Source organism: Lissotriton helveticus, chromosome 7 (genome assembly GCF_964261635.1).
Source record: "Lissotriton helveticus chromosome 7, aLisHel1.1, whole genome shotgun sequence".
In the NCBI taxonomy this organism is placed as follows: Eukaryota; Metazoa; Chordata; class Amphibia; order Caudata; family Salamandridae; genus Lissotriton; species Lissotriton helveticus.
Window position 1 is genome coordinate 1,931,362,356 of NC_136068.1, and position 26,715 is coordinate 1,931,389,070.

General features: G+C 49.5%; 1 protein-coding gene across 10 annotated transcripts in view; it reads left to right on the plus strand.

The window, feature by feature from the left end:
- LOC144770929 (uncharacterized) overlaps positions 1-26,715 on the plus strand; it is a 584,254-nt gene that overhangs the window by 144,193 nt on the left and 413,346 nt on the right. For 9 of the 10 annotated variants that reach the window (XM_078655752.1, XM_078655753.1, XM_078655757.1 and 6 more), the window contains exons 6-7: positions 6,026-6,112; positions 20,245-20,304. In XM_078655752.1, coding sequence (XP_078511878.1) covers positions 6,026-6,112; positions 20,245-20,304 — 147 coding nt within the window. The remainder of the gene's footprint in view (positions 1-6,025; positions 6,113-20,244; positions 20,305-26,715) is intronic. The other variant, XM_078655758.1, reaches the window with a different exon arrangement.

The window sequence follows — 26,715 nt, forward strand, 5'->3', positions numbered from 1 at the left end:
TCGCGAGTGTGAGTCTCATTTAATGCATCTGTGTGAGTCAACAGTGCTTAGCACTGCCCTCTGATACGCCTAACTGCTCGCCCAGACTACCACAGAAGAGAGCATTTGGGGAGTCATTTGTGCCTCTGTAAAGAGTCCATGCAAACCCAAAGGAATTACACAGTGTACCTCTCTTTGGTCCATATAACGAGCCAGCTTCCACACTCATTATCTCACTCTCCACATTCTTCTGTTCACCCTACTCAAGCCTGACCTTTCCATGTTGTCCGTCCATCACCACCCCCCTTTTGTACCATTTTCATGTTGTCCAGCAAGCACATCTACCTTCTTCCTTTCATTGCTGCCATTTCTCCCAACCACTCATTAATAGTAAAGGAGTTTCATATCGCTCAAACTTGACCCCACGTAAATATGCGTGTGAAAACCTAGGCCCTCATTACTAGTTGCCGGGACACTATCCTTGGGGGAGCTATAGCTCCAGGCAACCACGCGCTTCCCATTGTGTCTGAGCCCAGAGTTTTGATGTCCACAAACTCTGGACTCAATGCCTTAAGGCCCAGAGACACCGGGCCCACAATCCTCAGCAGATCTGCACGGACTGTGGAAGCTGCTGGACCTGGCCCATACTTGCTACATACAGCCTTTTTGGTGGATAAGGAAAAACTCCCTGCAGCTAGAACTAATTGTGTTGGTTGTGAGAAGTTGGCCTGGTAGGGGATGTTTCCAATTCTGGAACCACCTACTACCTGACCAAACAATCCCTTATGGTGTCTGGTTGTAAGTCAACCTTATTAGACAAGCTATCCTAGGGGTAGCATGGACTAAGCAGCCTAAAGGCTTAACTTAAGAGGTCGTGTTAAGCGAGCTGTTTTACCACATACAATCCTGTAATACCAAATGAAAGGACACCACACAAGTATATATTATAAAAATATATGTGTTTATTACTAAAAACAATCCCCAGTATTCTTTATGAATAAAGGGGCACAAGCGTTAAATCAAAAGGCACTGTTTAAACATACAAGTTGCACAATTATGGATGAGGGCGGGTGGCCACTCAAACCATATACTAAACAAGTGGTATAAGAGATGCCACTCGAGCAGTGGTTAGGCCTAGGGCCTAGGGAATCGCTGGGAGCAGTCAGGACAAGCAATGCTGAAGTCGGGAATGGCCCTCGGGATTCGGGAGATGTGCGGAAAGCGCACGCATGCACCAATGTTAACCAATGGTGCGTAAAAGTCAAATAGTTAAAGTTTAAGGACACTTCCGCTGAACCTAGAGGAACAAAACTTAACACACAGACCCTAGAGGTGTGCACCAGTGTGGGAACACCGGCGGAGCAAAGTTACCTCACCCACAGGAAGTGGGTGCACAGGGTCGAAGTGGCGTCGGGTTTTGACACGCAGGCTCTTGGTGCTTGAAGCTGAAAGGGCTGCAGGCAGGGTGAAGACGAAGTGTCCGGTGGAGTCCAAGGGTGGACTCAAGTTGTAGAGTACCTGAAAGCAGAGGGGACAGAGTCTGGGTCACTCAGCAGTGACCAGGGTGGAACCAGGACGGAACCAGGCAATGTCGGGCGCAATCAGGTGGTCGTCGAGGAGCTTCTCTCCGCTGTCACGTGGGCTCTGGGGCATCTGCGACGTCCAGGAGCAGGTCACGATCTGTCCCAGGCAGGCTCTCACCGTCGGTGCAGTCGGCTTCAGGTTTGGAGCAAACAAGCCTTGGTAAGAGCAATCCACGCAGGATCGGAAGATTGCTTCTCACTCGGACCAGGAAGGTCAGAGTCGGGGCTCCTTTTCAGGGGAGCTGGTGTGGATCTGGAGCAACCAGATTCACGAGTCTTCTTCGGTAGTTCGTCGGCACAGGGACCACAAGCCAGCTGGCAAGTGACCGGGCCAACGTGTTGAGCCAAATCGTGCCAAAGGGCCCCACGCAGCACTCGTCGAGTGTGGAGGGCTGAACTTCGGCTCAGGAGTAGCTCAGGGTGGGGGCTTCTCAAACCCCGGTGTACAGCTTCGAGGGTCACTCGTGGGCTGCACGGTCAGCGTCTCGTGGTCACTTCAAGATGGCGTGCCCCACGCTTCCGGTCGCCTCCACGGGTCTCAGCTTTGCAGGGACTGTGGATCGGGCTGTTAGAAGCTGGGCAGGCTTGATCTCGTCGATCTCAGTCGCTCGAGTTCCGGCGGGAACTGCAACTAAGTAGACGTCGAGGGCTGGATGGTGCCTGCTGCTGCAGGGTGGTCACTCCTTGACCACAAGGGAGATTCTTCGGGCTTCCACGTTGAGATGGAGGGCGAAGGGTCCAGAATATCGTTTCAAATGTTTCTTCCAGGAAAATCTGATGTGCATTGGCACTGCTCCCACTCTTATTCGAATCTGGTGGGCGTGATTACCTGCTAGGTCCCCTCCTATGGGTGGGACCCAGGAAGTGGGTGGATACACCCCCTTCCTTTGATCCAGGCCGCCCTGGCACGAGGGCTGGAGTGCCCCAGAACCGGTTTGGCCGGATTATGCAAGGGGCAGCCTTGTGCGCCCCAGGCAGTGTCTGGTTTCTTTCAAACCTCCCTGCTACAATACACTATCTCCTGTCTGGAGGGCGGTGACACCCTCCTGTGACAGGAAACCCTTTGTCCAGGACCCCCTTGACTGGGTTTCGGTCAGCTCCAGGGGTCCAGACATTTGTCTGTGGCAGAGGCATCCATTTTGTGGATCTTAAGGCCTTTGGAGAAATCAACCGCATTAAAGTGAAGTAACATGTCTTACCCCTCTAGAGGGGTGGAATGCCATCCCCGTCGCCAGAACTGGCGAGGGGATGGTATTCCAAAGCGTATGACACCTTACACGACATGTTTTGATAAAGCCAAACCAGAGTTGCTAAATAACCGCGAGGATTATAAGGCACTTAATAGTATATGGTATGGCATTATCCTGAAACAGCTTAGGGATTTGTTCCCGACGGCTGCAGACAGGCTCAGCTCATGCTAGAGCTCCATCTCACATAAAAACCATGCACCCAGCCTCCAGGATTGGTGAGGCCTGTCTATAGGAGTGGCTCACAGGTTTACATGTGTCCAGATATAGGTTTAGACATAGGTATACTATATCTAAGCAAGGGGTGTGTACACCACCTTACCCCAGCTGAGTGATCAGCCAGTTGTGTCAATTTAAGAACCAGCCAGGGGTGGCAAAAGATATGCTGCAGCCCCTGGCAGGCCTTAGTGGCTCCTGTGCCCTGTGCACCTATAGTGCATTCTACAGGGGCTGACAAGGAGTCCATTTCCAATTGGTATGTACCTAGGGTACATGGAATCCATTTTACAGAGAGAGCAGATGGCCTGGGGCCCTGATTAGCAGGGAACCAGGTCAACTAAGTCAAAAAACCAGCTAAACACAGGCAAAAAATCTGGGGTAACCATAGTCAGGTAGCCACCTTCCTACATTGGTGATAAGCCTTAAGCATGATACTATCAGGAAGAGGAAACCCGCGCAGCTCACAAAGACTGGAGACATTTCTTGCCACTTGTTTGCTCCTTGGACTGGCTGGCTCAGCGTTGATTGCAGGATTTGAAGTAAAGAGCATTCTCTCCATTGTCATGCATCTGCTGGTATGAGTGCACAGGTGAATGTACCTTTAGGAATTGCATAAATCCAACCCTATTAGGGAGTCTAGCCTTAAATGTGTCCGAAAGAACCCTCCTATAAAGTGCAGACAATAGAAAGGAAGCAATCTAGCATCTAAGAGGTGTCGTTTTGTACTCTAAAGATCACAAAATCTGTTATGTTTTGCTGGTGGTTCTTCTGTAGACCAGACAGGCTAGGAAAGTAGCAGATGGTATCTTTTTTCATGACATCTTAGGCAATCAGTTCTACTGTAAGTACTTTCTTTCGACCACTCACACAAGAGCACTTCAGTAGATATGGAAGAGCAGGCAGTTGTTACTGTCTGTGTGTTCTGAACAAAGTGCCTACTTTTAAAAAGATCAACATGCATTTTCAATGTGTTGTTGCATTTCCACGTCACTGATTGGCAGTACCTATAAAGCTAAATTACTTACTGTGCATAAAAGCCGCTTGAACTGAACTATGGGTTCGACATACTATCCCATTTCTCAAATCAGGGATGTACAGATCACACAGTGACGAGTTTGCAGAGATATAATTTGCAATGTAACTTATGTCCCAACAAGTCGCTGCCTCTTTATTTTTATCTTCTTGTTTGTCAATATATGGCATTGGCTCAAAAGTCTCGAGTGAGTGTTCAGGAAGCACCATTACCCGTCTCCGTTGAATTTATAATTGTTAGAAGCATTGAGGTATCCATCCCATGCATGGAGCCATTACTACCACCCTATTAGAGGCTCTACGGGCTATTGAAGAAAAGGCAGAGGAGGGTTAACCATTGTAGCTCCTCTGCCGCTCGTTTCTTCTCCCGTTTTAATAAACTGACTGGTGTTGTTAAATGTTTAATAAAAAGTGGGTAGAGGGTGTACTGTTTATGAAACTATCTCGCTTATTCCAGCTACCATTGTTTAATTTATTGAAGGAATGGAGAATACAAAGTGAGGAGAGAAAGTGATGAAGAATACTGAAGAGTGATCGAATGAATGAGAAGTAAGAAGGACAACCGAATAGTGAGGAAGATGAATGACAACTGAGGAGGGTGACTACTGAGGAGTGAAGAGAATGAATGAGGAGAGAGGAAGATGACCAAGGAATGGGAATTACAACAGAAGGGGAAGACTGAAGAGTGAATGAGTGAATGACACGTAATAAAGATGACTGATGAGTGAGGAAGATAAATGAGGAGTGAGGAAAGTGACCAAGAAATTAGATTGATGACTGAAGAGTGAGCAAGATGACTCAGAAGGGAGGAGAGTGACTGAGGAGTGAGGAAAGGCAACCAAGATAAAGGACGATAACTAAAGAGGACGACTGATGAGCGAGGGGGCTGTATGATAACAATGATTACTGAGTGAGGAGGATAACTGAGGGTGAGTGAGGAGGATAACTGAGGATGAGTGAGGAGGATAACTGAGGAGGATCACTGAGGGTGAGTGAGGAGGGTCACTGAGGGTGAGTGAGGAGGGTCACTGAGGGTGAGTGAGGAGGATCACTGAGGGTGAGTGAGGAGGATCACTGAGGGTGAATGAGAAGGATAACTGAGGGTGAGTGAGGAGGATCACTGAGGGTGAGTGAGGAGGATCCCTGAGGGTGAGTGAGGAGGGTCACTGAAGGTGAGTGAGGAGGATCCCTGAGGGTGAGTGAGGAGGATCCCTGAGGCTGAGTGAGGAGGATCCCTGAGGGTGAGTGAGGAGGATCACTGAGGGTGAGTGAGGAGGATCACTGAGGGTGAGTGAGGAGGATCACTGAGGGTGAGTGAGGAGGATCACTGAGGGTGACTAAGTGAGGAGGATCACTGAGGATGACTGAGTGAGGAGGATGACTGTGTGAGGAGGATAACGGAGGATCACTCAGTGAGGAGGCTCACTGAGGACGACTGCGTGAGGAGGGTCACTGAGGACGACTGCGTGAGGAGGGTCACTGAGGACGACTGTGTGAGGAGGATCACTGAGGATGACTGATGAGAGAAGAGAATGCATGAAGATTAGAAGGAGAACAAATGAGTGAGGAATATGAAGGAGGAGTGAGGCGCTTTACCGAAGAGTGAGGAAGATACATGCAGAGTGGGAAGGTTGATTGAGGAGTGAGATGACTGAGGACGATGACTGAGGAGTGTGACATGAGTGAGAGATGCATCTGGTTAGTGAAGAAGACCTCTGGTGCCTGAGAAAAGCATTTGATGATTGAGGCGCATCAACCAGGATAATAACATCAAAAAACGTACAACGTCCAGTCCGTGAGGTGGATGTGGAATGTTGTCCTTAAAGAAGGACGCTGAGGCCATCATGGTCACAAGTGTGGGCTGGAGGTGGTCTACGTTCAGACCCTGCCACTCAGCTCTAGGTTTACACCACAAGGAGTAAAGTCGCAGGCATCTTTAGTGACGACATCTATTCTTCCTAACAGGCTCTCCTGACTGCCATGAAGACGATCCTTGTTCCAGTGACACAGAAAGCTCATGCACGACTGAAAACTCCGAAAGCCCCAGCACAGGTAAGAGGGTAATAGTGTCATGAAAAGATTCAACACCTCTCACTGTTCCCAGCCTCACAAATCCCACCCACAGTCTTGATCTGGTCCTAAGGTTACAAATCTAAAACCTAAAACTTTAAAAAATGAGATGCTATGAAGAACTCTCTGTTCTTATGGACATTTATACAAACGTATCATATGCTCTCTAATGTCCTCTGCACTTGGAAGGGACAAATATACATATGTAGATTTTCTTATGGAAAAATAGACGTCACAGAAGTTTGCTGGGGTACAGATTCCAGGCCTACTTCTGTAACATTCCTGAAAGAGACACATGTGACCAATGCAGTCACATATACCTGCAGGGGCACCTTTATGACTTTCTTTAAGAAATGATTTTCATGTTGCCAAAAATAGTTTTGCATTACTTTTCCATTACTAATGTTTTTCTTATATATTGGCATAAATCAAGCATATTTTACTAAATATCATGACTAAGTGAGGAGGGTCACTGAGGATTACTGAGTGAGGAGGGTCACTGAGGACGACTGATGAATGAGGAGGATCACTGAGGATCACTGAGCGAGGAGGATCACTGAGGGTGACTGAGTGAGGAGGATCACTGAGGATGACTGAGCGAGGAGGATAATGAGGACTACTCTGAGGAGGATCACTGAGGATGACTGAGTGAGGAGGGTCACTGAGGACGACTGATGAATGAGGAGGATCACTGAGGATCACTGAGCGAGGAGGATCACTGAGGGTGACTGAGCGAGGAGGATCACTGAGGATGACTGAGTGAGGAGGGTCACTGAGGATGACTGAGCGAGGAGGATAATGAGGACTACTCTGAGGAGGATCACTGAGGATGACTGAGTGCGGAGGATCACTGAGGACGACTGATGAATAAGGATGATCACTGAGGATGACTGAGTGAGGAGGATCCCTGAGAATGACTGAGCGAGTAGGATGACTGAGCGAGTAGGATAACTGAGGATGACTGATGAATGAGGAGGATCACTGAGGATGACTGAGCGAGGAGGATCATTGAGGATCACTGAGCGAGGAGGATCATTGAGGATCACTGAGCGAGGAGGATCATTGAGGATAACTGAGCGAGGAGGATTACTGAGGATGACTGAGTGCGGAGGATAACTGAGGACGACTGATGAATGAGGAGGATCACTGAGGATGAATGAGGAGGATCACTGAGGATGAATGAGTGCGGAGGATAACTGAGGACGACTGATGAATGAGGAGGATCACTGAGGATGAATGAGGAGGATCACTGAGGATGAATGAGTGAGGAGGATCACTGAGCGAGGAGGATCATTGAGGATCACTGAGCGAGGAGGATCATTGAGGATCACTGAGCGAGGAGGATCATTGAGGATAACTGAGCGAGGAGGATCACTGAGGGTGACTGAGCGAGGAGGATCACTGAGGATGACTGAATGAGGAGGATCACTGAGGATGACTGAGTGAGGAGGGTCACTGAGGATGACTGAGTGAGGAGGGTCACTGAGGATGACTGAGTGAGGAGGATCACTGAGGATGACTGAGCGAGGAGGATCACTGAGGATTGACACTGAACCCCGTCCGGATACTATATGGGCTCCCCAACCCTCTAACTGCACCCCACTCCTAATCATCTCTCCCCCTTCACCATCTCTGCATTACACCGACACCCCTAAAACGCACTCCCACCATCTCAATATGGATACGATTTATTCTCCTACAACAGTGGAACTCCCTCTGGATACAACCATCGCTCCTCCGCCCTTTAACACCCCCCCCCTCCTTATTAATTTCTCCCCCTACCTCATCCCTACCCCACAACAGCATCCCTAACACAGACTCCCACCAAGCCAACCAACACCCCACAGGCCATTTGTTGGCTCCTAACAGGACATCACACCACCTGATTGCAACTCCGCCTCCAATACTACCCCACGCTGCTGCGCCAGTTCAAGCACCTTACCAGGCCAATGCTCAGACATCCACACCCCTATCTCAGACGCCAACCACAGCCATATCCGTGACAGATACCAGACTAGACGAGATTATGTCTGCTCTTCACCATATCAAAGAGGAACTCCATGCTTTTAAAGAAATGGTTTTGAGACCACCATGGCGAACTAGATCCTCAAGTACTCCTTCATCTAGTAAGCTCACTACTCACCCACCATCCACCCCCACTCTCACTTGGCCCTGCTGGAAATCTATTTCCTCCCTTAACCTCGCTACCTGCCCTATGCCAAGCATCAACCCGTTATCGGAGAATGACTTACGGTCTCTCCTATTCTCCTACGAACCCCCTCCCACAACAACCACATCTCCCGCATTCCTGCCCATCCCCACTTTCCCCCCCAACCCTCACAGGCCCTCCACATACAACAACAGAAGAATCACTGACATTAGTCTTAGAAAAATCACACACATGCAGGATCCCATAGCTTCCCTCATCACGCCTCGTCTTAAATACACACTCCTGAACTGTAGATTGGCTGCTAGACACACAGCAGACATAGCTGACATCAATATCACACATGACTTAGGCCTGATAATACTAACGGAAACCTGACTCACAGAATCCTCCTCGCCACTCCTCGACATTCTTGTCCCCCCAAATTACAATATCATTAGATTGGACAGGTCCAGTAAGACAGGGGGAGTTATCGCATGTATACACCGGAGCAACATCACCGTAAACAGAGCCATATCCCCTCTATTGCCCTCGTGTGAATACATATGCCTTGACATCAACAGCAACGGCAAACCAATTTGCCCCTTACACACTATCTACCACCCACCTAGTGACAACCTGCTCTTCACTGAACAACTCATGGACATGATCACAACGAACACCGGATGACAAAATACCCAAATATTCCTTCTCAACCTAAATCTCCAATGGAACGACCACAACAACTCAGTGGTCAATAGTCTCAAAAACTTCCTCACGCTTTAGACCTCTCCCAAATTTGCAACAGCCCTACACACGATAAAGGCTCAACCTTGGATTTAATAATCTCCAAAAATGACTCCATTCAGCTGGAATCGATCCAACCCTGTGACTGGTCTGATCACCATATCATCACCTTCTATATCAATGAATCATTGAAATTTAACTTGGCTCAATCCACAAAACCCAAGGTCTGGAAAAGAGACGTGAAAAAACCCAACCCTCTCACTCTACCTTCTACCTGTTACAAGCGTCTTCTGCCCCCTGCCGACTCATCCAACGTACATGATCTCACCAACCACTACCTCAACACTATGACTTCGATAATCAATGAGGCTGCTCCTCTACAACTAAAGAGAGTCTCCACGAAAGACTCTAAACCCTGGTACAATGGCCTACTTAATGAAGATAGACGTTCCCTTAGAACTTCGGAACTCAACTGGAGATCAGTACCTTCTGCTAAACACCTCAAAATTCTAAGAATGAAGAGAAACGCATTCTTCAGCCACCAATTAGACCAAGCAAGAAACCGTCCCAAAACATTGTTTGAATTAATCAAAACCCAATCTAAGGATGCACCTCAACAACCACAAGACATAGCCCATCTCCGGCCCACATGCGAAGAATTCTCTACCTTCTTTAATCTAAAGACTTACAACATCAAGCAAGACCTCCTCAATGACTTAAGCTTACACTCGAGCTCCCTCATCAAAACACCCCCTACATATCCTAGTTCACCACAGCAGACCCCTGCAAAGACTAACCTAAAACACAACGCAGCCTGGTCCTCTTTTGACACCCACACAGCAGATGCGATAGGCAAGGTGCTTAGCACCCTGAAGCCTGCCAATCACCTCACCGATCCTCTCCCAGGAAAAGCTGTTAAAGACGGAACCCCACTGCTCCTGCCTCTCTGGACCAAAATCATTAACAGTTCCCTGCAACAAGGTTGCATCCCAGACACCCTCAAAGTGGGACAGGTCTCACCCATCCTAAAGAAACCCACAGCGGACCCGACAGACCTAAACAACTATTGCCCTATTTCGAACATTCCTACTTTGGCCAAACTATTGGAAAAATGTGTCCACCTCCAATTGACAAATCACATTGATCGCTTCGACCTGCTTAACAAACACTAATCGGGCTTCCGAGCAGGCCATAGTACGGAATCAGCTATGACACACATAATTGATGATGCGCTACAAATACTTGATCAGAACGGTACTTGCCTGCTCATCCTGCTGGACCTATCCTCAGCCTTTGATACGGTCAAACACGAAAACTTGATAGATCTGCTGAATCACAGAATGGCCTTATCAGGTTCAGTGCTCAACTGGTTCACCTCCTTTCTTCAAAACAGGACCCAAAATTTTAAGGTCAATAACACCCTATCCAAACCTGTTCCAGTGACGTTGGGAGTCCCGCAAGGGTCCTCGCTATCACCGACACTGTTTAATCCATTCATGGAACCACTCACCGAATTGTTGAAAGCATCTGATGTGCAATACCACATGTACGCAGAGGACACCCAACTATACCTTAAGATACACACCCCGGAATACATTAAACTGCTTAATACAACGCTTGGGAACACACAGACTTGGTTGGCAGAGAACCACCTCAAATTGATTGCTCTAAAAACTGAATTCCTCCGAATAGCCCCACCCGCCAAAATCCCCTTCTTTCAGGACTGGCTCAAGCATCTTACGGCATCCAACGCTCAGCCTACCTCGGTTGACTCAGCGAAATCATTAGGTATAACCCTAGACTGCAACCTCAATATGCAGAAACAAATTAGCACTGCAACTAAGGGAGCAAACTTCCAGATAAAAACTCTAAGGAAGTTGAAACCCTTCCTGCCCCACAATGACTTCAAGTTGGCAGTTCAAGCATTAGTTATCCTGCGGGTGGCTTATGGAAATGTCTCTCTCTGTGGCTTGCCTAAAGCAACAACTGCACCCCTAAGAGCCTCCATCAATGCAGCAGCGAGGCTCCTCACGGGCTCAAAAAGAAGGACTCACATCTCCCCAGACCTAAAATCCCTGAACTGGCTACCATTTGAAGCCAGAATACACCTGAAAATTGCGTACATGACGCATAAGGCCTTACATCACAATGCACCAAAATACCTCTCACAGAAACTCACAATCTCTGGTGGTATAAGATCCACAAGAAGTGCAGAAAGTCTACTCCTGAAGCCACAAAGATTCAACAAGAAAAAAACATCTACATGATCCTTCTCAGGGATGGCACCCAGGATTTGGAATGCTCTGCCTCCGGAAACCAGACGCAATCCCTCCACTGTTTCTTTCAAAAAGGAAGTAAAATAGATCCTCATGGCTAAATTCAAATGAACATAGACTAAGAAACTCTGAGGATCTTTCGTACCTTCACCTGTATTCCTCCTATGACAAGTGTCCACTCGGCTACCTAGTCATTATGGTTGCCTTGGCTCTGACTCAACAGGACCTTACTCGCTAGCATCTACCTTGCTCTCCTTGCACAAGCTGTTTTGTACACCTGATTGATTTGTCGTATGTAGTGTATAACTCTCTACTTTTGTATAAGTAACCTCACTGTGTTGTAAAGCGCTCTGATATCCGCAAGGTTCTTGTTCGCGCTCTATAAAACTCAAAATAAATAAATAAATGAATGACTAAGTGAGGAGGATGACTGTGTGAGGAGGAGGATGACTGTGTGAGGAGGAGGATGACTGTGTGAGGAGGAGGAGGACTGTGTGAGGAGGAGGAGGACTGTGTGAGGAGGATGACTGTGTGAGGAGGATGACTGTGTGAGGAGGATGACTGTGTGAGGAGGATGACTGTGTGAGGAGGATGACTGTGTGAGGAGGATGACTGTGTGAGGAGGATGACTGAGTGAGGAGGATGACTGTGTGAGGAGGATGACTGTGTGAGGAGGATGACTGAGTGAGGAGGATGACTGAGTGAGGAGGATGACTGAGTGAGGAGGATGACTGAGTGAGGAGGATGACTGAGTGAGGAGGATGACTGAGTGAGGAGGATGACTGAGTGAGGAGGATGACTGAGTGAGGAGGATGACTGAGTGAGGAGGATGACTGAGTGAGGAGGATGACTGAGTGAGGAGGATGACTGAGGAGGATGACTGAGTGAGGAGGATGACTGAGTGAGGAGGATGACTGAGTGAGGAGGATGACTGAGTGAAGAGGATGAGGAGGATGACTGAGCGAGGAGGATCACTGAGGGTGACTGAGCGAGGAGGATGACTGAGGATGACTGAGCGAGGAGGATGACTGAGGATGACTGTGCGAGTAGGATGACTTAGGATGACTGAGCGAGGAGGATGACTGAGGATGACTGAGCGAGGAGGGTGACTGAGCGAGGAGGATGACTGAGCGAGGAGGATCACAGAGGACGACTGATGAATGAGGAGGATGACTGAGCGAGGACGATCACTAAGGATGACTGAGTGAGGAGGATCACGGAGGATGACTGAGTGAGGAGGATCACGGAGGATGACTGAGCGAGGAGGATCACTGAGGGTGACTAAGCGAGGAGGATCACTGGGTGACTAGGCGAGGAGGATCCCTGAGAATGACTGAGCGAGGAGGATCACTGAGGACGACTGATGAGTGAGGAGGATCACTGAGGGTGACTGAGTGAGGAGGATCACTGAGGGTGACTGAGTGAGGAGGATCACTGAGGGTGACTGAGCGAGGAGGAGCATTGAGAACGACTGAGTGAGGAGGAGCATTGAGGACGACTGAGTGAGGAGGAGCATTGAGGACGACTGAGGAGGAGCATTGAGGACGACTGAGCGAGGACTGAGCGAGGACGACTGAGTGAGGAGGATCACTGAGGATGACTGAGCGAGGAGGATAACTGAGAACGACTTAGTGAGGAGGATTACTGAGGATGAGTTGATGAGTGAAGAGGATAACTGAGGGTGACTTGGTGAGGAGGATCACTGAGGATGACTGAGTGAGGAGGATCACTGAGGGTGACTGAGTGAGGAGGATCACTGAGGGTGACTGAGCGAGGAGGAGCATTGAGGACAACTGAGTGAGGAGGAGCATTGAGGACAATTGAGTGAGGAGGATCACTGAGGGTGACTGAGTGAGGAGGATCACTGAGGGTGACTGAGTGAGGAGGATCACTGAGGGTGACTGAGTGAGGAGGAGCATTGAGGACGACTGAGTGAGGAGGAGCATTGAGGACGACTGAGTGAGGAGGAGCATTGAGGACGACTGAGTGAGGAGGAGCATTGAGGACGACTGAGTGAGGAGGAGCATTGAGGAGGATCACTGAGGATGACTGAGCGAGGAGGATAACTGAGGATAACTGAGAACGACTTAGTGAGGAGGATTACTGAGGATGAGTTGATGAGTGAAGAGGATAACTGAGGGTGACTTGGTGAGGAGGATCACTGAGGATGACTGAGCGAGGAGGATCACGGAGGACGACTGAGTGAGGAGGAGCACTGAGGACGACTGAGTGAGGAGGATCACTGAGGACGACTGAGTGAGGAGGATTACTGAGGACGACTGAGCGAAGAGGATGACTGAGGATGACTGAGCGAGGAGGATCACTGTGGACGACTGAGCGAAGAGGATCATTGTGGATCACTGAGCGAGGAGGATCACTGAGGGTGACTGAGCGAGGAGGATCACTGAGAATGACTGAGCGAAGAGGATCACTGAGGATGACTGAGCGAGGAGGATCACTGAGGACGACTGAGCGAGGAGGAGCATTGAGGACGACTGAGCGAGGAGGATCACTGAGGACGACTGAGTGAGGAGGATCACTGAGGACGACTGAGTGAGGAGGAGCATTGAGGACGACTGAGTGAGGAGGAGCATTGAGGACGACTGAGGAGGATCACTGAGGATGACTGAGCGAGGAGGATAACTGAGGATAACTGAGAACGACTTAGTGAGGAGGATTACTGAGGATGACTGAGCGAGGAGGATCACGGAGGACGACTGAGTGAGGAGGATTACTGAGGACGACTGAGCGAAGAGGATGACTGAGGATGACTGAGCGAGGAGGATCACTGTGGACGACTGAGCGAAGAGGATCACTGTGGATCACTGAGCGAGGAGGATCACTGAGGGTGACTTGGTGAGGAGGATCACTGAGGATGACTGAGCGAGGAGGATCACGGAGGACGACTGAGTGAGGAGGAGCACTGAGGACGACTGAGTGAGGAGGATCACTGAGGACGACTGAGTGAGGAGGATTACTGAGGACGACTGAGCGAAGAGGATGACTGAGGATGACTGAGCGAGGAGGATCACTGTGGACGACTGAGCGAAGAGGATCACTGTGGATCACTGAGCGAGGAGGATCACTGAGAATGACTGAGCGAAGAGGATCACTGAGGATGACTGAGCGAGGAGGATCACTGTGGACGACTGAGCGAGGAGGAGCATTGAGGACGACTGAGCGAGGAGGATCACCGAGGACGACTGAGCGAGGAGGATCACTGAGGACGACTGAGTGAGGAGGATCACTGAGGACGACTGAGTGAGGAGGATCACTGAGGACGACTGAGTGAGGAGGATCACTGAGGACGACTGAGCGAGGAGGATAACTGAGGATAACTGAGAATGACTTAGTGAGGAGGATTACTGAGGATGAGTTGATGAGTGAAGAGGATAACTGAGGGTGACTTGGTGAGGAGGATCAATGAGGATGACTGAGCGAGGAGGATCACAGAGGACGACTGAGTGAGGAGGATCACTGAGGACGACTGAGTGAGGAGGACGACTGAGTGAGGAGGACGACTGAGTGAGGAGGACGACTGAGTGAGGAGGACGACTGAGTGAGGAGGACGACTGAGTGAGGAGGACGACTGAGTGAGGAGGACGACTGAGTGAGGAGGACGACTGAGTGAGGAAGACGACTGAGTGAGGAAGACGACTGAGTGAGGAGGACGACTGAGTGAGGAGGATAACTGAGAATGACTTGGTGAGGAGGATCACTGAGGATGACTGAGCGAGGAGGATCACTGAGGACGACTGAGTGAGGAGGGTGACTGAGCGAGGAGGGTGACTGAGCGAGGAGGGTGACTGAGCGAGGAGGGTGACTGAGCGAGGAGGATCACAGAGGACGACTGATGAATGAGGAGGATGACTGAGCGAGGACGATCACTAAGGATGACTGAGCGAGGAGGATCACTGAGCGAGGAGGATCACTGAGGGTGACTGAGCAAGGAGGATCACTGAGCGAGGAGGATCACTGAGGGTGACTGAGCAAGGAGGATCACTGAGAATGACTGAGCGAAGAGGATCACTGTGGGTGACTGAGCGAGGAGGATCACTGAGGACGACTGAGCGAGGAGGATGACTGAGGATGACTGAGTGGGGAGGATGACTGAGTGGGGAGGATGACTGAGTGGGGAGGATGAGGAGGATGACTGAGTGAGGAGGATGACTGAGTGAGGAGGATGACTGAGTGAGGAGGATGACTGAGTGAGGAGGATGACTGAGTGAGGAGGATGACTGAGTGAGGAGGATGACTGAGTGAGGAGGATGACTGAGGACGACTAGGTGAGGAGAATCACTAAGGACGACTGAGTGAGGAGGATCACTGAGGGTGACTAAGCGAGGAGGATGACTGAGGAGGACTGAGCAAGGAGGATGACTGAGGATGACTGAGCGAGGAGGATGACTGAGGATGACTGAGCGAGAAGGATCACTGAGGGTGACTGTGCGAGTAGGATGACTAAGGATGACTGTGCGAGTAGGATGACTGAGGATGACTGAGCGAGGAGGATGACTGAGGAGGATGACTGAGGACGACTAGGTGAGGAGAATCACTGAGGACGACTAGGTGATGAGAATCACTGAGGACGACTGAGCGAGGAGGATGACTGAGGGTGACTGTGCGAGTAGGATGACTGAGGATGACTGTGCGAGTAGGATGACTGAGGATGACTGAGCGAGGAGGAGGACTGAGCGAGGAGGATGACTGAGCGAGGAGGATCACAGAGGACGACTGAGTGAGGAGGATCACGGAGGATGACTGAGCGAGGAGGATCACTGAGGGTGACTGAGCGAGGAGGATCACTGAGGGTGACTGAGCGAGGAGGATCACTGAGGGTGACTGAGCGAGGAGGATCCCTGAGAATGACTGAGCGAGGAGGATCCCTGAGAATGACTGAGCGAGGAGGATCACTGAGGACGACTGAGCGAGGAGTATCACTGAGGGTGACTGAGCGAGGAGGATCACTGAGGGTGACTGAGCGAGGAGGATCACTGAGGGTGACTGAGCGAGGAGGATCACTGAGGGTGACTGAGCGAGGAGGATCACTGAGGGTGACTGAGCGAGGAGGATCACTGAGGGTGACTGAGCGAGGAGGATCACTGAGGGTGACTGAGCGAGGAGGATCACTGAGAATGACTTGGCGAGGAGGTTCACTGAGTATGACTGAGCGAAGAGGATCACTGAGGATGACTGAGCGAAGAGGATCACTGAGGACGACTGAGCGAGGAGGATCACTGAGGACGACTGAGCGAGGAGGATCACGGAGGGTGACTGAGCGAGGAGGATCACTGAGGGTGACTGAGCGAGGAGGATCACTGAGGGTGACTGAGCGAGGAGGATCACTGAGGGTGACTGAGCGAGGAGGATCACTGAGGGTGACTGAGCGAGGAGGATCACTGAGGGTGACTGAGCGAAGAGGATCACTGAGGGTGACTGAGCGAGGAGGATCCCTGAGAATGACTGAGCGAGGAGGATCACTGAGGATGACTGAGCGAAGAGGATCACTGAGGGTGACTGAGCGAGGAGGATCACTGAGGGTGACTGAGCGAGGAGGATCACTGAGGGTGACTGAGCGAGGAGGATCACTGAGAATGACTGAGCGAGGAGGATCACTGAGGGTGACTGAACGAGGAGGATCACTGAGCGAAGAGGATCACTGAGGGTGACTGAGCGAGGAGGATCACTGAGGGTGACTGAGCGAGGAGGATCACTGAGGGTGACTGAACGAGGAGGATCACTGAGGACGACTGAGCGAAGAGGAGCATTGAGGACGACTGAGTGAGGAAGAGCATTGAGGACGACTGAGTGAGGAGGAGCATTGAGGACGACTGAGTGAAGAGGAGCATTGAGGACGACTGAGCGAGGAGGACTGAGCGAGGAGGTTCACTGAGGATGACTGAGCGAAGAGGATCACTGAGTGAGGAGGATCTCTGAGGATGACTGAGCGAGGAGGATCACTGAGAATGACTGAGCGAGGAGGATCACTGAGGACGACTGAGCGAGGAGGATCACTGAGGACGACTGAGCAAGGAGGATCACTGAGGACGACTGAGCGAGGAGGATCACTGAGGACGACTAAGCGAGGAGGATCACTAAGGGTGACTGAACGAGGAGGATCACTGAGGACGACTGAGCGAGGAGGAGCATTGAGGAAGACTGAGCAAGGAGGAGCATTGAGGACGACTGAGTGAGGAGGATCACTGAGGACGACTGAGCGAGGAGGATCACTGAGGACGACTGAGCGAGGAGGATCACTGAGGACGACTGAGCGAGGAGGATCACTGAGGATGACTGAGTGAGGAGGATGACTGAGTGAGGAGGATGACTGAGTGAGGAGGATGACTGAGTGAGGAGGATGACTGAGTGAGGAGGATCACGGAGGACGACTGAGTGAGGAGGATGACTGAGTGAGGAGGATCACGGAGGACGACTGAGTGAGGAGGATGACGGAGGACGACTGAGCGAGGAGGATGACGGAGGACGACTGAGCGAGGAGGATCACTGAGGATGACTGAGAATGACTTGGTGAGGAGGATCACTGAGCATGACTGAGCGAGGAGGATCACTTAGGATGACTGAGTGAGGAGGATGTAAACAAGAAGGGGTGGGAAGAACAGAAAAAATATGCACGAATAGCACTCCACAATCAGACAGACAAAAACAATCTGTTTGAAAACTGCCCTCACTCACACACAAGATTGTGTGACATGCTTCATCATCGGGTCTGCTTACAAAACGCCCAGGCGTAGCCACGCTCAGGGCGGAGCATAGGGAGGGGGAGAAAAAAAACAAACAACAAGAACGCAAGGACAAATCTAACATGACTTAGATGTGACAAACACAGTGATAAAGTAGTGAATATCACCCTGTGACTGGGTATAGTGATAGAACAAAGTGCAGCATGAAACTGTGCTTAAAAACTGGCTTGTGGATACCAACAACTCCTTTATTGCTAGGTTCCACATCCAGGATTAAAAACCTGAAGGATGGGCTGTGTTACCAGAGAATATTAAGATCTCACAACACCCCTCCTAGTACTGCTAGTTTCAACATGTTTCGACCGAATTACTGTACCATAAAGGTCACCCCGATCTTCATCAGGACGTCTATCTCTCCCAGTCCTCATATACACCTCACCTAAGTCCGGCTAAAAGGTGGTCAAAAGTGTTTTTTCTGGATCCTCATTCGATCACAACGTGTGGAGGAAAGTCCCACCATCACGGGAAAACAAATACTGCAAGAAAAATAAATCGAATGCTTCCATGTATAACACATATTATTCGACATCATAAGACGTCTTGTGTTCGTTTAATAGCCCCCTCTAGAAATGAAGGTAGCGGGCTACTTAATTATGTGAACCCGGAAGGTGGTTAATAGCATCAGCCACCCTTCCCAAAAATCTGTCTGTCTGATTGTGGTGTGCTATTCGTGCATATTTTTTCTGTTATGTTATGTTATGTTATGTTATGTTATTTCGGCTCTTCTATAGCGCAACAGCTACTCCCGAAGGAGTGTCCCGGCGCTTTGGCGAAGGAAACCTTCAATATGGCAACACAACACGACAACAAAGGAAAATGGCAAGCCTATCTAGTAAAAAGCCAAGTTTTTAAAGCCCTTCTAAAGGACAAAAGACAGGGAGTCTGTCTTAGAAAAAGCGGGAGCTCATTCCACGCACGGGGAGCCAAATGGTGAAAAGAGCGACCGCCCTGTCTAGCTCGTTTGATGGCCGGGACTACCATCTTAGACAGGGAGGCAGACCGTAAGGCTCTGTTTGGTTTATAGAAAGCCAAACGTTTCCTCATATATTTGGGGCCAATGGCATGAAGAGCTTTGAAAGTCAGCGTCAGGCTCTTAAACTGAACTCTCTTGGCTATAGGGAGCCAATGCAGCTCTTGCAACAGAACAGAGGCACTTGCACGTCTAGGGAGCCCGTTATTCCCACCCCTTCTTGTGTTTACATATTGCATTAGGGGGATCGGGGTGGTGGAGTCTTTTTTTCACTTGCCCCTCTCCTCTTATACATGAGTAATGAGTGAGGAGGATCACTGATGAGCGAGGAGAATAACTGAAGACGACTGGGTGAGGAGGATCACTGATGAATGAGGAGGATGACTGAGCGAGGCGGATGCCTGAGCGAGGAGGATGACTGAGCGAGGAGGATGACTGAGCGAGGAGGATCACTGAGGGTGACTGAGTGAGGAGGATAATTGAGGATGACTGAGTGAGGAGGATGGCTGAGCGAGGAGGATGACTCAGCGAGGAGGATGACTGAGTGAGGAGGATGACTGAGGATCACTGATGAGTGAGGAGGATCACGGAAGATGACTTATGAGAGAAGAGAATGCATGAAGATTAGATCAACAAATTAGTGAGGAAGATGAGTGAGGAGGACGACTACGGAGTGAGGATGACTGAGCGAGGAGGATAATTGAGGATGACTATAAGTGAGGAGGATCACGGAAGATGACTGATGAGAGAAGAGAATGCATGAAGATTAGAAGGACAACAAATTAGTGAGGAAGATGAGTGAGGAGGACGACTACGGAGTGAGGATGATAAAGGAAGATGAAAAGTAAAGAGTGAGGAACATGAATGTGGAGTGAGGAGGTTGATTGAGGAGTGAGACGACTGAGGACGATGACTGAGGAGTGTGACATGAGTGAGAGATGCATCTGGGTAGTGAAAAAGACCTCTGGTGCTTGAGAGAAGCATTTGAAGATTGAGGCGCATCAACCAGGATAATAACATCAAAAAACGTACAACGTCCAGTCCGTGAGGTGGGTGTGGAATGTTGTCCTTAAAGAAGGACGCTGAGGCCATCATGGTCACAAGTGTGGGCTGGAGGTGGTCTACGTTCAGACCCTGCCACTCAGCTCTAGGTTTACACCACAAGGAGTAAAGTCGCAGGCATCTTTAGTGACGACATCTATTCTTCCTAACAGGCTCTGCTGACTGCCATGAAGACGATCCTTGTTCCAGTGACTCAGAAAGCTCAGGCACAGGTAAGAGGGGAATAGTGTCATGAAAAGATCCAACACCCCTCACTGTTCCCAGCCACAAAAGTCCCACCCACAGTCTTGATCTGGTCCTGAGGTTACAAATCCAAAACCTAAAACTTTCAAAAATTAAATGCTATGAAGAACTCTCTTCTTATGGACATTTATACAAACGTATCATATGCTCTAATGTCCTCTGCACTTGTAAGGGACAAGGAGAAGTGTGGCTCACTGGTTAGAGGAGGCAGACCCTGATGCAGAGGTCAGACCTGGGACCAGGGTTCAATTCCCGACGCGGGAGGGTCTTGAGCCCAAATGTCCACTGACTCGATAATTCTCGCCTCGGTGCCCACTCAAATCATGGGTTCACACTCTGCAGCTCTGGGCAATAGCTTGCTTAATCTCCACTATGGCCCCCCCGCGGCGGGATGCCTGGTCTTCACCTTGGGGATGCCCAGTAGGGGTAATCTCGCAGGGAAAGCCAGGACGGGTTCCCAAAGCAAGCGCTAAGAGACCTGTCGGTGATTTGGCGCTATATAAATCGAAATTAACATAACATAACAAATATACATATGTAGATTTTCTCATGGAAAAATAAATGTCACAGAAGTTTGCTGGGGTACAGATTCCAGGCCTACTTCTGTAACATTCCTGAAAGACACATGTGACCAATGCAATCACATATACCTGCAGGTGCACCTTTATGACTTTCTTTAATAAATGATTTTCATGTTGCCAAAAATAGTTTTGCATTACTTTTCCTTTACTAATGTATTTCTTATATATTGGCATAAATCAGGCATATTTTACTAAATGATACCTCAGAGAAATGGTGTTTAAAGTTGCACCAATAGTTTAGCAAAACGCTTGTTACAAGGTTCAATATTTGGTCTACGTTTTATTTTGAACGCAAGCAATCGCCAATCTTGTTCTCATGCTTACGCATGTATTTGCATATAATCAGGGAGCAAATTAAATAGCCTCAGATTGTTAAATATGGCAAACATGATTACACACTTTCATATTAAAACAATTGTCAGTAATGCAACTGGAGCTCACTGTTCACTGCATTTTTGTAAAATAAAAAAAAAATGATTCTAAACCTTTTCTTTATTTGCATTCTCCAAAGAATTACAGGTATAGGATGACATATATATATATATATATTTTTTTTTTTAAACCTTTATTGTACAGTTAAGGATATACAAATACGGGCCAACAACCGCTCAGGTAGGCCACGACACAATATAATAAGCCAATGTATCCGAAGGGAAGTGTGCCGGGATGTACATTACATTATGTAGGTAAGCAGTCAATATGAGAACGGCCATATATACGACAACCGAAAGCAGGAGCAAAGAAGGTTAATTTTATATTAGGAAGTATAGCAGGATTAATTGCAGTGTATGGTCCTCCGAATTCCCATAGCGTGCCACAAATCAGACAGCAAAACAGAAAGGCAGCAAAGAAAACTATCATCAGCAACAGTGTACATCAATTAGGATATATACGCCATATAACAAAGCAATGGTCACCTTGGCCCGCCTTTAGTCACCCCACCAACCAGGCACATACTGAGAGTGAACGGAGGAACCAGAACAGCAGCAAGAAATACAACCGTCCGCCATACTAACCCAAATAATAAGAAAAGAAGAGAATAAAGGGGGAAAAGGGGAAAAAATAAAATAAATCAGAAAGGGGGAGAACGCCGCGCTGCGGCACGCGCCCCACAGCAACGGAGCACGCAAAAAGAGTGAGGGTACAGCCAGCGAGGTGGACACGCGAGTCGCAATAGCAATGTGGCAATGCAGTAGAAGGGAGAACAACACACCCCCAGTTACCACCCGCAATCATACCATGGGAGACCAGCACAGACGCGGCGCTCCGATAAAGGGATACAAAAGAGCCATAGAACTAAAGAAAAAGGAAAGAGAAAAAATTCCCACCCCACCCTGCACCCCTGCAGAAGGCTACGGCCTACCCCCCCAGCTGCGTGCCTGTCGCCCTAAATCAGAACCCGAAATATAGAGAAGTCAAGAAGAGAGAAGGAATAAGAAGGCAAAAAAGAGGGGGGGAAAGAACCCAAAAGGGGGGGGGGAGGAGAACATAAGGCAAGTCGGTGGGCCCCAGCCTCCCGCCCACCCACACAAATATGCAACGTCCAGACGAGATCGACACAACCTTAGGTATTATAAACTTGTAAAGGAAACCGTCCATATTATCATAAGCGGGGGCCATCAGCATAGCAAGCTATTAACCGGTAGTCCTCCGGGTGCAGCATCGGCTCATCCCTGGCCTGTCTTCGTCTTCACCACCATATGCGATATAGCAAGGAAAGGCAAGCAGTTTAAAGTGAAGCTGCTCCACGGTCGAAACAGACCAGGACTAGGGCGCAGATCAAAGGGTTCCGGCAGCCAGCAATAAAACAAGGACCAGTCACGGGAGTCCAGAACCCTCGATAGTAACACGATGAGCAGCAAGATGTAGGAGTCTCGCATCGCAGCACAGGAAAGTGGAGTCCCCCCTGCAGCACAACAGCAGGGCCTCCCCATAGCAGATCGGATCAGCACTCCATGACGTTCCTTGAACCCTCGAGCAGCATACTAACCTGACATGGAGCCCATGCCCTCGCACTCCACCTTCACAGCTGCCAGGAGAGTCGGGGCCGCACGGCGGCAATCCTGTCCACGCACAGCGGAAGCACTCCTCGTAGTGACCAAGGGGGACAAAGCAACGCCATCACAAAGTCGAGAGGTGACCATGGGGAACGGTCCTTCAAAGATGACGGCGGACCGCCCAACCCCCACAGGGGCACCGGGGGCCAAGGCCGCACGCAAAGACTGCAGGGCAGCCAAGACATCGCCGATCGTGGGCTCACGTTCATATGACCAGGCCCCCGCACAAGTCAGCGACACAGATCCGCAGCCCCGATGAAATCCGTGTTCCTGGGCGTCAGGGACGGGGTCTCACGCAGGGACACCGCCGGGGGTCACCGGGACACGCTAATGGCAATCTTGGTGCAGAAAAAGCGCCATCAAATTCGGGGGCCCGCTGTTCGAGCACCCGAGGGCGTCTCCCGCCGACTCCGGGCGCAGGGCTTCAAGATGGCCGGACAAGGCATCAAAGGGGGGTCATCCTGCACAGACCTCCCACCTCCACGGTGCTCCGTGCTCCAACAAGGGGTCCACTGGCCGCAGGACCGGCCCGGCCAGGATCCACCGGTCTATTCGCACAATGGCCCTCACAGCCGGCTCCGCCCCCGCACCGGGGCCCGCCGCCGACACCACAGCACCGGCTGACCCACACAGGCAAGTCTCCGGTCTCTACACCGCGAAGGCCCCGGAGCAAGCAAGAGCCCAGCAGCGGATCCACCGCACGTACGGGCCCCCGGGCCAGACGGTGAGTACCAGCGTTGTTTCCCCTTCCTTTTCCTTCCAGGGTGTGTCGTCTCGAGGCAGGATATTCAACAGGATTTGTGTGTTGGGCAGGAAGGCTGGCGGAGCCGAGTTACAGAGCGGCCATCTCGGTCGCGAGCTTGGCTCCTCCTAGGATGACATATTTATGCGTAATCTCCATAACCTTCAGTTGCATACTTTAAACATAAGAATTACAAACCCTTTAGGACAGTCGGGCAAATATTTGATAGGAACATCATCACTCTTTCCAAAATCCTATAATGCATGCACTACGTGACTTCAGCATCCAACAAATAATTTACCACTATTTAATGATTGCTTATTACATCATCACATCTCAGCCAACTATTTCTACATTAGAGGACTTAATACCAATAGTAACTATATCAGCTGAAACTGCATCTGTATGGTCAGACTGTTGTGTATGCAGCCATTCTGATATAGGGCTCCAGATATCTTTAGGTCAAGACGCTGTAGGCATAAGTTCCCAAAATAGCGAGAGCTGAGTTTGACAATATGTGACGTCCCGTAACCATGCTGTACTGGATGGGGCACTTAATTTCCTCTAGTGTATAGCTACCCCGCGTTTGGCCAATAATAATAGCATGGGGTGCAATTTCCGAGAGTGTGAAGGTGTTTCCTGCACATACCCCAATAGTCCTAACAACGGGGAAGGTGTTGTTGGTAGATTAAGAATTTTACCAATAATATTAAATTTGTCTGTCCAGTATTTAGCTATAGGAGGGTATTCCCAAGCTACGTGCAAAAACATTGCTGACATCACTACATCTCCAGCAGTCGGCAGTTGGTCGCAATCCTATGCGGTGGAGCAGGGCAGGCGTTCTGTAGAATGTATGCAAATATTTCAAATGAATCCACCGCAATTTGTAATTTGGGGATAGCATCCTTAATTGGCCACAGCAACATTTCCACTGCTCCTCTAGAAGTGGTGGTTGTAACTCAGTAGTCCACATCTGTAAAGGTTTGGGCTCCAATATTGGACATGTAGTCTGCATGGAGCTGTATAGGTCAGTGATAAGTTTACGTGGTGACTGATTGATTAGTATTTGCTCCAGAGCCTGCAGTGTGGGAGGCAGGTTGGGGAAGGTAGTGTGAAATTGACGGGAGGTTGCTTTTATACGGTGATACAAAAATATTTCGGAGGAGGGTGCTACACCAGGGTGGGCGGTAGGTGTCGGCCGGATGTAGGTCTGCATATGTGTTCATGCCCAGCCTGTTAGCCAGAGTGACATTTCCTTTGTCCTCCAATATCGGCAGCTGGGAGTTATGTGCCAGTGGGACCGAGGGGGCATATCCAGACCAGCTCTCCTACGCAGGCCATTCCAGCTCCTTCTCAGTGCCTCAACCGGGTCTATTTCATCCCGCGGTCTTGTGTATCGTTGAAATATCGCGAACGAGAGATGGGTCGGAGCTGCTCTGTCAATCTCGACCGCCACATGCAGCCTAAAGGGTGTGGGATTGATCCGGTGATGTAGAAACTGTGCCTGTGCACAGTATGCATAACGCTGGATATCTAGCGCACCCAGTCCCCCTTGAGCCAGGGGAAGGGTCAGGAGCTCCCACGACACTCTGGCTTGTTAACCGGCCCATGCCAAGGATATCATCAGGGATCGCATTGTCTTGATAAAGCCTGCGTGAGGGGGAAGTTGATAAACAAATAGAAACATTTCGAGAGGACAATAATGCTAGCAATGGCTATGCGTCACGCTGGGGAGAGCTGCAGCCAGGGCCAGATCTTTATTTTACCCTCCAGACAAGTCACTTCTTTCCCATGGTTTTCATCCCAGAGTTCTTGTACATTAGGGCTGAGATATATACCTAGGTAGCGTACCAGTCCTTCTGCCCATTAAAGAGGGTAGTCTAGTTGATGAGGCAGGTGCAGGTTGTGAATGGGCTGCATTTCTTAAGAGCACTTGTCTTAATATTAAAAGCTTTGCATCAAGTCATGTACACAACTTTGAATAACTTGTGCACCTTTCATTAAGTTTATTATTCGTGCACTCAGTCAATCATTTATAAAGCGTGGTAAATCATCATCCCTGAGGGTCTTGAGGCGCTGGAGTTGCTAGCTGCTGCGAAGTGATGTGCTGAGGCGGTCCTGAGGTGCAGGGCAAGCATGTTCCAAGCTCTGGTTGCCAGATGTGAGAAGGAACGTCCTCCGCTGTTGGCTTGACAGATCTGTGGGGTATCTGCGAAGAAGAGGGAGGTGGATCGTTGGTGCCTGGTCAGCTGGTGGGAGGTTGTGAGAAGTTGGCCTGGTATATGATGTTCACTATTCTAGTGAACACCTTGCACCAGTCCAAACAACCCTTATGGTGATGGTTGTAAGTCAACCTTATAGACCAGCTATCCTTGTGGTAGTGTGGACAGAACAGTCTTAGGCTAAAAGACTCTTGAGGGCGTGTAAAGCCAGCTGTTTTACCATATGTAACCCCTTGAACATCAAATGAAAGGACACCACACAGGATATATATAAAATATATATGTATTTATTCACTAACACACTCCTCTGAACTCTTTATGAGAACAGAGGCAAAAGCACATAACAAGTTACACTTAGAAATACTTTAAATAGCACAATTTACAGTTAGGCCCTAGGGGCGCATAAAACCATATACTAAGTAAGTGGTATAAGGACCACAACTTGGGAAAGGGAAAGGCCTAGGGCCTAGAGAATCGCTGGGGCTACACTATCTGACCCTTACGGTAGGAGTGGGACGACCACAGGCGGCGCGTGCAGAGTCAGTACTCACGCGAGAGTCAATAGAAAGTGAATAGGAACGTAACAAGGTAAGTAATGAACCGTTAGGACACTTCTGGTCTAACTAGGATTACACAACTAACAAAACTGGACACTAGGATAGTCCATCCCTACAGGAGCACCGAAGTACTCGTGTTACCTCACCCACGGGCTGCGGGTGCATAGGTGTCAAAGTGTATCGGGTTTTCTAGTTGTTTCTTATGGAGCCTTGGAAGAAGA